This window comes from Urocampus carinirostris, chromosome 11 (assembly GCF_059441175.1).
Source record: "Urocampus carinirostris isolate Australia breed hairy pipefish chromosome 11, RoL_Ucar_1.0, whole genome shotgun sequence".
NCBI lineage: Eukaryota > Metazoa > Chordata > Actinopteri > Syngnathiformes > Syngnathidae > Urocampus > Urocampus carinirostris.
The window spans coordinates 13017324-13031571 of NC_142359.1; the positions used below are offsets into that span (position 1 = coordinate 13017324).

General features: G+C 41.7%; 1 protein-coding gene across 1 annotated transcript; it reads right to left on the reverse strand.

Annotated features, from left to right (window-relative positions):
* Positions 1–1007: 1007 nt before the first annotated feature.
* syt4 (synaptotagmin IV) lies at positions 1008–13613 on the reverse strand. Its single transcript, XM_088347744.1, has 5 exons — positions 13396–13613; positions 10117–10700; positions 7947–8270; positions 6723–6843; positions 1008–4430 (listed from the first exon to the last, which is right to left on the reverse strand). The coding sequence occupies exons 1-5, from the start codon at positions 13430–13432 to the stop codon at positions 4117–4119; spliced, it is 1380 nt and encodes a 459-aa protein (XP_088203870.1). The 5' UTR covers positions 13433–13613; the 3' UTR covers positions 1008–4116.
* Between the last annotated feature and the right edge of the window lie 635 nt (positions 13614–14248).

A 14248-nucleotide genomic window follows, 5' to 3' on the forward strand; every position in this document is an offset into this window, starting at 1 on the left:
AGAATATCTCTATAGTATGCATTCCGATAAATACTTTATGCATTTTTAATCTTATCCACAGTGTTCAGCGTCAGGTTTCTTGACAATTTGGGGTTTTTAGATGCGCCTTTTAGTCTAGAAAATACGGTTGATTTTTAAAAATGTATCTTATTTATCTATTTATCTTTTTTGTTTATCTAAGTGAATTGATAACACAATGACAGAAGGCTCACATTGATTTTGTATATTCTTTAGTCAAAAACACTGACATTGTGTTTTGTCACTAGTTTTAACTTATAAAAGTTGTAAGTGTCACGACCAGCACGAAGGGTAGACCCAATCGCATAATGTTTCTCACAAGTTTGTGGAGAGGGGAAAGGCGTAGCCCGCGATCCGGTGCTCCCTGGACATGGGAAGCAAGCCGCTCACAGAATTTCAAATGCGGAAGTGGATTTTCCGGAGAGGGAGTTTGTGGTGTCGAAGACAGAAAAAAAACAGGTCGACAGCCGGGACAGGAGAATAAAACATGGTCGGGATCAAAAACGGGTCGCAAGCCGGGACAGGAGAGCGAAACGTGGTCGGGGTAAAAAAACACGTCGTAGCCGGATCAGGAACGGACGGGTGGGAAACGGGTGCAAAAAGCGGAACCGACTGGAGTCAGAGTCAAAGTGCTTGCCTTGTAGAAACAGAGGTTCGCTGACGGACTGTCAACAGGCAAGAGAAAGGACTGAGCTTAGGTAGCACGAGAAACCAATCAAGAAGCCCGCAGCGGCTGGCGCCAAACGAGGAATCACTGGTGAAACTAATCAGTCATTATGACAGTAAGTTTAGTTAGCCAAAATTAAAATAGATAAATAAAAAGATAAAAATACATAAATTAATTGAAAAATGTAATTGAAAAACCGAAATACTCCAAAAAGACAATGCTAGATATAATTAAATGAGTGTAAAATGAAAGTTTTAAAAAGAAAACAATGATGAGTGCATGTAAATATGAATCCACAAATCCAGAAAAATACAGACAAATGCATTGTTTGGTCTTTTTAATTTTAAGTTTACTAACAATTTACATTTCATTTCAGCTGTCTTTGTGGTCGCACTAAATGGGACGAAAAACAGACAGTAAACATCTGAATGCGCTCACATACATACACAATCGCACGCACATTCCCGCAAAAAACACAAATCCACAAATGTTTTCATTGCCTCGGGTCTCACCAAAACTCAAACCACCTCATTAAGGTTTAATATGAAAAATAACATAGAAAATATCTTCCACAATTTCACTCACAGTTAAAAATAATAATAATTGAAGCCATTTAACAAGGAACACATTTGTTCATTCTAACAAATAAAATGCTTTTGCAGGGATATTGGTCGAAGGCAATGCTAAATTGAACCCTTTTAATGTCGTTGACAACTACTGACGGCCATTTGAGCAAGTAATGCATTTAACAGGAATAAATGAAGACATTTAAAGGGACAGTGTGTAATATTTGACTAGATGTAGCTGTATTGTGTATTGCAACCAAAAACGAGTGCTGAAAACCACAAGAAAACCACAAACCATGGAGACTTATATATGTCACCTTCTTCTAGGTGAAGGTCATGTTCATTTCTCCACCTATGAGTAGTTTCTGTACACAAGTGTTCATGTATTTTTACTTATCATTAAAATCTCCTAAAAAATCTGATGAATGTGGGTTTATTTACCCCTAGGAGCCACGAAATCAAACACACTGTCCCTTTATGCATGTTGTTACCATGACAACCTGAATGATGGAGCAAGGGGATGCTGAGCAAATCTTACAAGTTGGGTTTTTTTAAGATCAGTGGTCAGCAAAGTTTTCTGTACCACGGACTGGTATAATGTCAGATTATCTTGGCCCGGCCAAGATAATATTGATTATTATTATCATTATTATTATTATTATTATTATTATTATTATAAAAGTAAAGAGCCCAAAATACAATGAGTAATCACAATCTCGAAGACATTAAAAATTGCTTAAGATTTTATCTCATCATCATACAACTTTTACTCATTGTACCGCATTGTACAATGTCATTTTGGCTGAAATATTTCCCATGCTGCTCTAACGTTGTACAACGTGGTACCATGAGTGTAAATAGTGTGATGATGAAATCAAATATAATGCCTTTTCCTTCGTCATCTACAATCCTGGTGACCTAGTGGTAAGGAATTAGTTCTCCCCCCGCTGAGATACGGGTTTAATTCCCTTCGCATCAAATGCTGAGCAGATGAACAATAATTGTTGACTAATTAATCATTACTCAATTAGAGTGATATAGTGCTGTAATACCTCAGTATGCACACATAAACATTAAGTTTTTCAGAGGTGAAAAAAATGTGTGTACTGTATACACAAATAAATATCATATAGGCAAAAAAATAAAGCATTTTTTTTCATTCTGTACAGCCGAGGACCAAACAGCCCACGTCCAGGTAGCGGGACCACTGCTATGGATTACAAAAAATGGATGTCTAAACATGATCAATTTCATAAAACCATATACCTTTATGTTAATTGTAATCAATTATGATTCAAGATCAATTTTAAATAACATTTCTAAAAGCATGAATTGTGCTTCTTCGCTTGTTTTGTGTAGGTCACTCAGCATTACGACCCCACAAAATGAGTAGATTTCTTTTTTGGGGGTCAATAACGTGAAAATAACTAAATTGCATACATTTGAGCGAGTGCATTTAGTTGAAAACAAAACATAGCAGGCGTAACTGGTTAGCCATTAAGGTAAAGTGTCCTGATTTATTATCATGGAATAATTCTCAGTAAGCTTAATTTACTTCATCATTCATGGCTTGAGACCTTTCAGGAGTTTTTGAGTATCAGTTGTGACAGTCATCCAGACAGTCAAAATGCTTTTACTTCTGGCAGTATTTTTCGTGAATGGTTTCTACCAAGCAACTCCTTGTAATTAAAGGTATTCCTAAATTCTTAAACCTGCAAAATGTGAGGAAATAGTATGTTTTCTGCATAAACTCCATATACACAGTATTTAATCGGTATATTCCAACCACTTTCGAAGATGCATTTTGAAGACAGCATGTCTTGTCTTTGTCAGCATGTGACGTCATCAGAGGAACACGAGCAACCCAGAAAGCGAGTAGGCATATTCTGTATGTGTTAATTACTTGAGGGAGTTACGAGTGTTTTAAGGGAAGTTTCGGTAGTTCTTTAAAAAAATATGCGGTGAGCTGCCAGGGTAACCAGAAACCAACAAAGAAAAGTGGCAATGGCTATGGCAAAAAATGCGACGCTGGTCAGAAATAAACAAATGAAGCAACACGGCAAAGCTGGTGCCTTGCTAGCCGATCAAAGAACATGGAGTGAGCAGCCAGGTTAACCAGTAACCAACAACAAAAAGCAGAAATGGAGTTAATTCCAAAACGGCTGGGAATAAATAAACCAAGAAACACAGGAATACTGGCGCTAACGCCAGGCTAGCCAATAAGAAAACATACATTGAGTAGCCAGGCTAACCGGGAACCAAAACAAAAAGAAACAACGGCTATAGCGAATGGAGTCGACCAGGAACAAACCAAGGGTACAGGGCAAAACCAGCGCTAACAGCAGGCTAGCCAGCCGAACAACACAAGGTAAGCAGCCAACGAACATACGCCTGGAGGAAACAAAACAGAGCAGTCCCGACGTTAACGAGGAGTTACCCACTCAAAATAATACCAACTTTAAAAACACAAAAGAAAAGCCATAATCGCCTACCTCCAAGCAGAAACAATTGGTATGGAATCACTGTTGATTATAATCTCTGTCTGTTTCCGAGCTGGCCTCACATGTTGTGTTAATGGGATTCACCGTTTGAAAGTGTTCCTTCAATGAGGTCACAGCTCTACAGCAAACAAGCCAGATCGGTCAACTTTGAGACAAAATTTCTCGAGTCCCCTGCCATATTTGCATTTTGGGGAAGAACACTAGACGTTCTGTGCCGAATTGAAAAAAAAACTTTGTTTGGGAATACCTTTAAAATGAGGGAGTTTGAGTATTCACAAGATTGACTGATTGATTGTTTGATGGATGTGAGTGTGCCAGATCACGTTTCCATCACTCAGGGGCCTCTAGCCAGAATCCCACCGCCTCAATTTTCAGACATGGCGTGCCATTTGGCGATTTGGCGTCGCGGGTGCTCGCAGATCTCCCGCCAGTGCTCGCCAGCGCTGCCTGCTGCCGTAGTGCCCATGAGCAAGCGCCCGAGGATGGGTTTGCAGGAGTTGCCCACTTGCGAGTCCATCAGCAGCAGCTCCACGCTGGTGTCCCTCAGGCCCTCATCTGAGGGAAGCTCGAAGGTGAAGGGCTCGTTGAAGACGGGGTTAGGGGCACATTTCTTCACGTGGGTCTTCTTCTTGCACACGCGCTTCTTTCCGTGATAAAGGTTGACTTTGACATACGGATCTATGAAAGGGGAAGAAGAAATCAATAAAACAATAAGACGCTAGCCCGGGGGTTGGCAACCTGAAATGTTAGAAGATTCATATTGGACCAAAAAAAACATATGTTAAAAGCTTTATGTAATACCTATGAGTAAGGCAACACAGACTATATCTCGGGCCTTGAATATATTTTAGGGTGAGAGCTACTTTTTGTTATTAATAACCGCAAGGAGCACCCAGTTTAATATAAATTGCTAAAACATCAACTTATCATGTTATTACTATGTTACTATATTGCCGGATTCATTATTGGATGTAGGGTTAAATAGACACAGTCAACAACTAAAAAATGATTTTGATATAAAAGTCAATGACCTAGGACTCATGAGCTATTATCAGAACAGTTTTGCGTGTGTGCTATAGGAACTATATCATGGACGGGGACACGGAGGGACACTGGGGACAAGAGTGGACCAGAAAAACAATAATTGCCAATCTTTTCTTTCATCTTTTGTTCGACAAACCAGATTGAAAAGCCGAAAGGGCCGCACTTGAAGCAGCAGACTGTAGTTTGCCCACCCCTGCCCTCCATTGTCCATTGTAAACTGCAAAAATAAATTATTACCCCATTGTCAGAAAATATTTTATGAAGATATCCAAGCAGTTAGTATAACATTTTGTGCATTTTCAAAAAGATGTTCTAACGACGAGAAAACACACAAAATGAGCCAGGCAATCTACTGAATCTATTAGATGAAGCAATTTTGCTTGATTTAAACAAAATGGTCTTAATTTTACCAGACGAACAAGCAAAATTATCCAGAAATCTGAAAAAAAATCCATGATAGGTAAAAAGTATTATGGACTACACTGGAACAAAAGCTTACAAATTTGTCAAAATTACTCGTTTTAAGCACATTTTTATCTTATGTAAACAAGTATTATCCCTTATTTTTAACCAAATAACAAAAAAAGTCCTTTATGAAATATTTACATGTTAAATATTATTTCAATGTTTGCTATATTGCAATATCCCAATATTCACATTTTCCCAAGTACAAAAAAAGATATTTTTTCATGTGTCAGCGATAATACGTGTTTCTTTTTTCTATATATTTTTACTTTTTGTGAAAATAAGAAAATTTATACTTATCATTAAGAGGACAGCAGCACGGCGGCGCAGTGGTTAGCGCTTGTGCGGCACAGTTCATGTCATGGGAACCTGTCGTGGGTTCAAATCCAGCTCCAGACTTCCTGTGCGGAGTTTGTATGTTCTCCCCGTGCTTGCGTGGGTTTCCTCCGGGCACTCCGGTTTCCTCCCACGTTCCAAAAACATGCATTTCAGGTGAATTGGCCGGTCCAAATTGTCCCTAGGTGTGAATGAGCGAATGAGTTGTCTGTCCCTGTGTGCCCTGCGATTGGCTGGCGACCAGTTCAGGGTGTCCCCTGCCCACTGCCCGGAGATGGCTGGGATGGGCTCCAGCCCCCCCGCGACCCTGATGAGGATAAGCGGTACGGCTGATGAGATGAGATGAGAGATTAAGAGGACAGTGTGTATTATTTTTAGGGCTTTCTATTAATCAAAAAACAATCTATTCAAAAACAATATAGATGGAGATAATAACCAAAAATACATGAACTACTGGGCTTGCGTGGGTTTCCTCCGGGCACTCCGGTTTCCTCCCACATTCCAAAGACATGCATTTCAGGTGGATTGGCCGGTCCAGATTGTCCCTAGGTGTGAATGAGCGAGTTGTCTGTCCCTGTGTGCCCTGCGATTGGCTGGCAACCGGTTCAGGGTGTCCCCTGCCCACTGCCCGATGATTGCTAGGATGGGCTCCAGCAACCCCGCGACCCTACTGAGGATAAGCGGTGCAGCTAATGAGATGAGATGAGATGAGACATGAACTACTGTATAAACATGGATTTTTTAAAATACTCATCGGTTATTTTTATTTTATTTTAGATCACATAAACCTTTCTTAGAGATAATTGACATAACTTCTGCTACAGCTACCGAAAAAAGACAGAGAAAAAAAAGGTCACTTTGAGCCTCTGTAGTTTGTATTCTTCCTTGTGCTTTTTAATACTTGTTTTGAGTTGCACTACAAAATAGACCGACATCTAGTAGTCAGTTAATACACACTTTCATTTAGAAGATTACCAATTTTTTTTTACGCATATACCGGCTAGTTATCATTATTATCATTGTCATTATCACCTAAATTATGAAACACTTCCTCACAAGGTTGTAAAAATGAATTTTTGTGGTGTATTATTTGATGTCAACGGTTCAAATTCCAAACTACTGCACCTGAGGGTCCAATGTTGTCATTCTTGGGTAAGTGACGGGCCTTGAGGACCACCACAGTGAGAGTGTTGGTCGCGGACTGGTAACATAAGGATACAAGAAGCTCGCCGCGGCCTGATAACTTCTGTTGGACAAAATAAACAGAACAGTAGTTTCAGTTACAAACAACAGATTTTCTTCTCTTTCAGGCGCACTGGATCATAAAGCACAGCCCCAAAAATGTATCTTTTGTCGTATATATTTTATACGTAAGGCGCAAGGAACTCTAAGGCGTTCGATATTAAGACTATACCCACTCACCCACCTTGCCAATAATTCATTCCACTACTGTCAGGGTGCAGATACAGGACAAAGAGATTCAGAAGCGCCCACCTTGGGAAAAGCCTGATCCCCTTTTTCATTACCCTCCTAAACAACAGGCACCGCTCCCCAATCCAATCAGTCTGGCCTCATTGTCCCACTGTCATATATGTTTGTCATTCTGCTTTTTTTGTAATGTAATGCCTGTTGTTTTCCCCTGGTACAGTAAGTGGAAAAGAATTTCCGTAAGGGGACCAATAGATTGTATCTAAATCTACAGTATGCTGTATCGTATAAAGTTGTGTATGACTGTTTGGCTCTTTGTAAACCCACAGTATATATTACTGGAGAGATTGATCTGTAATTAAGCGTCGCTGTCTAAAATTGAAAAATATTAAATGCAATGGGAATTGAACCTGAGTAGCGGCAGTGAGAGAACAGACACTTTAACACCAGACCACCAATGGTACAGATGATTTAAGAAAAGGCATTAGATCTTAACTCATAATCACATTATTTTACGATGCTGGGAAATCTGATTTGCATAGTGCATTTTGTTGGCATTCTGATGAGTTAAACAGTCTCTCCACTTCTTCAGAATAATATGTATAAGTATGTAAAAGAGCTTGTATAATATTTTGTATGAAATATTTTCCGTCACCCCATACTCTAATATTCGTTGGTAAAGAGGTGGAGATTCCATATCAGAATGCATTATACAAATCGGTGTTTCTGGCACCGTGAGTTAAAATGAAAAAATAAGGTTTAATGCCTTTTCATATATCAACTGTACCACTGATGGTCTAACGGTAAATGGCACTCTCACCCGGATTCCATTCCTGTTGCACGGAACGTGTTGCGATTTATCAATTGATAAGGTGCGCCTATAGTCCAGACAATACGATACATTTTGCTTCGGCTTCTTACCTTGACGTTCCTCTTGATGATCTCCCGGCTCATCAGCACGCGACCTTCAGAAAGGTCGATCCCCGAAAGCGGAACTAGGGTTTCGCCGATGATCTCATCCCGGGAGAATCTGTCAAAACTGAGCACCATAAACTGGAGGGCCAGCTCCGACACTTTGGACAATGGAATGCCGTAGAAGCTAAAGGTTTCGTCAAAAGTCGGGTCCAGGGTCTTTCTTAGGACTCTGGTCTTCACCCGGTGCTTCTTCTCGGGTAATAGTGTTAGCTTGATGTACGGGTCCGAGGTCAAGGACTGCTCGTCGGTCGGACTCAGGCCATGGGCTTCCTACGGTCAGATACAGATGTCAGAAATATGTTTAAAAAGAGTCATTCAGTCAAAAAATTAACGTTTGGGCTCACGGATTAAGGTTTTTATGAACCCTAAAGTCTTACATTAGTGTACAAAGCTGTCATGATTACTGATTCAGGGCACCAGCGGCTGCCCCGTTAGTGCCAACAGCCACGGGACCTGATTGGCTGTTGGACTCTTTTTAAACTCCCGTCATCCGAAAGGAAGCCGTCAGACCGTCTGCGAACCTATGCTCTCAGCTAGGCGAGCTTTTGTACTCTCCTGCATTATCCTGCCCTGTTTTCCTGCCTGATACCGGGTGCCGACCTTTTTCTCGACCCGTTTCTGCTTTTGCTCCTCCGTCCTGGCCATCGACTTGTTTTGGCCTGTTTCCTGCCTGATACCTGTTGCCGACCTCTTTTCTGGACCCGTTTCTGTTTTGCTCCCCCATCCTGGTCATTTACCTGTTTTCTCGCTGTCTACGACTACCCTCGCTCGACACTGAAGTTCCACTTCCGCGTTCCTGCCATCTGCTAACCGCGACTGATGATTATCGGATTGTGGATGCAAGCACTGCTCTCTTTCTTAATAAAAACGGAGTAAAGCAAACCCTATTGGGTCGTGTCTCCGTTCCTGGATTGTGACACAAAGCTGCAGAAGAGCTTGTCAGATGTGTACTAGGCAGTGCCATACGAAGATGGACACTAGTTGGTGCGAGAACTTCAGCCCCCACTGCCCATTTTGTAAGTTTTTATGAGTATAATTTCTAAACAATTTTACAAGCTCAATAACGACTGACATTTTTTGTTGTTGTTGTTGTTTTTACTGTGCAAGATATCTTAGTTTGTATTAATTTGCTTTACATAAAAGATTAAAAAAGAAAAAAGGAGGAAAAAAATACTGAGGATCTGAATGTTAGATGGATAGTGTAAAAAGTCATGATGTTCAAAATGTCATGATGTTCAAAATGTGACCTTACTGTCCTTTGTAAAAACACAACTACAGATAGAAGCAACCTCACCATTGTGCCAATGTGAGACCCAATGGTCTTAAATGGTTCAAACTGGCTAATGTGTCCAAGAGTGCTTTTACTAATACTAGTAAAACGCCAAAGCAAGGACAGGTCACAGCAACCTCAGCTTAAGTCTCATATCTTGAAACCTATCTGAGACCTAATTTAACAACAATAAAACGTGTTTTTGTATTCTTCAGCTTATATATTGCTTTCTTGGTCTGCCAATTAAATGATGGATAAGATTTAGTTTCATTTATTTGTAAATCTGAGTGTCTCAACAGACAGAAACCTTCCTGCACGTCACTGTCATGATGACTAATTACATTCACCTGTGTCCGCTCGTTTGGCTGTTGGCTATCTGATTGGTTCCCGTCCTACCTAAGCTCCGTTCTTTCACTTGCCTGTTGTCAGTCCATCAGCGAACCTCTGTTTCTACAAGGCAATAATTTTTTACTCTGACTCCCGTCAGTCCCTCTTTTTTACCAGTTTTCTGTTCCTGTTTTTCTCATTCGTCTCCGGCAACGACCCATTTTTGACCCCAACCACGTTTAGATCCCCCGTCCCGGCTAACGACTCGTTTTTTGACCGCAGTCACGTCCTGCTCTCCCGTCCCGACCTGTTTTTCCGTCTACTTCACTACGATCTCCCTCCCTGGAAGATCCACTTCCGCATTCAGAACACATTCCGATGTTGTGAGCGGTTTGCTTCCCGCGTCCAGCAAGCACCGGATCGCGGCCGCTGCCTTTCCTTTGTATCTCAATAAACTTGTGATTAACGTTACGCATCTGGGTCCTAATTCCATTCTGGTCGTTCAGGGAAAATACTTGCCTTTATGTGGACAATGAAGGCCTTCTTCTCCGGTTGGTACTCCAGGGCAAAATGGAGTGTTCCGAGATGGCCCTCCCTTTCGTCCACAGCCGGGGTTGGCGCCTGGCTGGAGGTGGTGCTACACGGTGTGGGGGCTTCAATCACACCAGGCTGCGTGAAGCCAGCGTGTGGTGGGGGCAGCTCCAACTCTGGTGAACTGCGCACCTTGTGGTGGTGAAAGCTTTTGGTGGGAAAGTTGCCGTTGAGGTCCCGATGCTCCAGGTCCAGATGCAGACCTGGTTTAGAGCCGCCGGGACTCGAGGGCACCTTGGGACAGATTGCAGGCGTCACGGCCATGTGGCAGTTCCCGTTAACGTCCGTTTTGCAGACGTCATTGGTTGTTGTTCCGGTTGTGGAAGCGAAGTTCTTCTTGCCGCCGAGGCTTTCCGGATAGATGTCAACACCTTTGAGCATGTGTACAAACTTGTAAGGGGGCGTCTTCTGGCCTTTGGTGTTTTTGCGCTGGCAGCAGATCCATGCAAAGGCTGACGCGGTGAAGATCAGGCCGAAGACGCTCACCACAGCAACACCTGCAGGGACCACCACTGGAAAGCGGGAATAAGACAAGAATGAAAAAGTGGGACAATAATTTGTAAAGGACTTGAGAACCATCGAAAGATAAAATCAAATCCACTAATAGCACATGAGTTATATTAAACGATATTTGCTAGCTGCTGCTGGCTAACTGATTGGTTCCCTGTCCTACTTAAGCTCAGTCCTTTCACTCATCTGTTGTCAGTCTGTCAGCGAACCTCTGTTTTCTCAAGGCAAGCAATTTTGACTCTGACTCCCGTCGGTCCCGCGTTTTTCACCCGTTTTCCACCCGTCCATTCCTGATTTCCCCATTTGTCTCCTGCTACAACCCGTTTTGTTTTTTTTACCCCGCCCCGACCAGGTTTTGATCTCTTGTCACGGCTAACGACCCATTGAAATGAAATGAAATGAAATGAAATGATCTGCATTTATATAGCGCTTTTCAAGTCAATGACTTCCCAAAGCGCTTTACAGTCTGCTTCACATTTCCCAATAGCGGCCATGATCTGTGCAGCCATGTAAGGCGCTAACCTGCTTATTGGGGGTATTGGGGGTTCAGTGTCTTACCCAAGGACACTTCGACATGTAACACGGACAAGCCGGGATTCGAACTGGGATCCCTTGATCCTAAAACGATCGCTCTACCTCCTGAGCTACTGCCGCCCATTTTTTTATCCCGACCACGTTTTGATCTCCCGTCCCAGCTAACGACCTGTTTTTCTGTCTACTATGCTACGATCTCCTGCTCCTGAAAATCTACCTCCGCATTCGGACCACGTTCCGGTTCTGAGAGCGGCTTGCTTCATGCGTCCAGTGAGCACCGGATCGCGGGCGCTGCCTTTCCTCCTTATCTCAATAAACTTGTGATTAACGTTACGCATCTGGGTCCTAATTCCGTTGTGGTCTTGATAATTACATGTATTTTACACATACAACATTTTTTTACAGGACTTTTTGCAGCGATTGAGTCGATGGTTCACGTATGCACTAAATGGAACAGGAAGTGAGCCATTTTCATCTAAAACCGCTATTTTAAGTAAATCTCAGATGTTTTTTTGGTTTAAAAGTTTTGAAGACAAAGGAAGCCCAATAGCCAAAATGTATGACAGAACCATTTGAGGATCATTTTGAGGAGACTATGTATTAAATAGTGTATTTGTGTTGCTGTTTGCACCTCCAGTGATCAAGCCTTTCATTTTTCTACTCACTCCAATGTTTTGGGCAGATGTGGAGGCTTACATGAGAGTCAAATCATCGGATCTTACGTAACACACAAAGTGGATTATGCACTTTTGATTATTGTTGTTGTAAAAGCTGCATTTATTTATTTATTTTGCATCCTTTATGGCAGTGTTTCTCAACTGGTGGGTCAACACCCAAAAGTGGGTTGCGGACCCATTTTTAGTGGGTCGCGAGCCTTTGGCTTGGCAAAATATTGCTAGGAAGAAAAAAATGAATGGTCAATTACACTCCTTAACACTAGATGGCAATAATGCCCTGCTCAATCTCTTCTTCTGTTCTGTCAATTGGCTCATTTGAGAGGGAGCACATCTCAATTAATTTTTTATTTTTTTTTAATTTCCTTTTTTGGCCATAATAATGAGTGCAAGGAAAGATAGGGATATGGGCAAGCAAAAGTGGAAAACAATGACAACGGCAAGCTAGTCATAGAAGGAAACAATTAAGAAATATGAAAACCGTGTACAACTGTCTGCCATTAAAGCGCAGCTGGAAGGTGCAGTAAATTGTTTTTAAAATGATATATTTTTAGCCTCCTACCAGTATATTAATCTTTATCAACTACAACATTAAATAATTATCGATGTTTAGGTAGAAGCTTTATTGATATTTTGAATTTATTTTAGTATGTGGCTATTTTAAAGTTTAGAGGGTTCCTTACAGCATATGCAATATTGGCTTGTATGCGAGTATGCAAGATACATGAAGTCGTTTTGTTTTCAATGTCATATTTGCTTTTTGAAAAAAAAAAGGGGAAAATATTATACCACCTCTGCTTTAAACTGCAGCATTTATATTGGATCATTTTAGAAGTGGAAATGTTTTATTGTTTGGGTTGCAGCTTGTCATCATTGTAAAATGGTAGGTCCTGAAGTGTAACCATTTGAGAACTAATGCTTTAAGGCATTGCTAAAGCAAGGTGTGAAAGCTTGTCTCCCCTTCCCTGCTGTGACTCAACCGAAGCATGGGCGAGACTGCACGAGCGTTTACCGGGTCCTAACGCCTAATTGAGGGCGATAGACACTTTTCATTTCACTTGTAGGTCAGGTCAGACGGAGGGAGAGAGAAAAGGAAATAAAATATCAGACGTGCAGAAGCATTATCCACTTCCTGGAAATGTATTTCCGTTTCAGTTAAGCCCGACTTGTGTCCAAATTTGGAATGCTTTGACTGTTTGATGATGATGAGCTGCCCCGCCTTATTGCGTGACGCTCAAAAATAACCTCCACCGTCCACATTTGAGAATTAAATAAACACATACATAGAAATACGACCGTATTCTTTTATTTATCCGCTCCATTTTATCAAACGAATGTGGTCAAGAGGAAAAAAATGTACGCAAGTTGCCACCCTCCATTTTGGCATCCTGACATAATGATGAGTACCAGTTCCCCAGCTGTGGTTGGGTGTGGCAACAAAAGTCCACAAGGGAAAAAAGAGATCTAAGAAAGATCCAAAAAGACTCACCAGGCTCTGCTCCACCCTTCAACGTCATTGGCGCCATGGTCGCTATCCAAGGTGCTGGAATCCCTTTTCTTCTTCTTGAATGCAGACCTTTGATTCCTCAACGGTGATGCAACTTGATAAATAATTCAAAGCAGGATGGAGAGGTTTGTTTTGTTGTTCTCTTCTTGCTGCTCTGATGCCGTGTGTGTCTGTTCGCGTGGGTGTGTGTGGTCCACACCCCACCCGTCCTCCTTCCTTCACCCCTCCCCCACTTTCTTCCCATCATCATGAGCTCACATGCGTGGTGACGTCAGGATGACGGAGGCTGCATCGCGTTGCTGCCTCCATCAATATTGTTGGACAAAAAGCTTTATTTATATTTCATTGTCTAAATGTGGTCTTTTGTTCAATGAAGGTTGTGACAGAAAATGCAACGGCTGACCCCTCTAAAGTCTCCCACTCAGGTTTTTCCTTCTCAGCAGTACCAGTTTCACACTCCTTTCTCTGTAAGTTAAGTTTTTGGGTTTTTTAAACAGCTAGGGTCTGATCACATCCCTTGTTTCTCGTCTCGTTCTGTCCGACACCTCGTGACAATTATACCCACAAAAGACAGATCAGGCTTCCAATGGGGGGCACAAGCCCATAGTGGGGGCCCTCTATGGCCCACCCATAGCGACGGGTGTGTGCAATCTCTATGCTGACATCTGATGTTCATTAAGAAAATTTAAATTCACATAGTGCCACACTCAACGATGACTCATTTTTATTTATACTGGGTTGGACCGCAGTAGGTGTGGTTGGGTTTAAACACACAATTCAATTTTGATCTACAAGGACATAGATTATTAAGTAACATTTACCATACATGTATGGG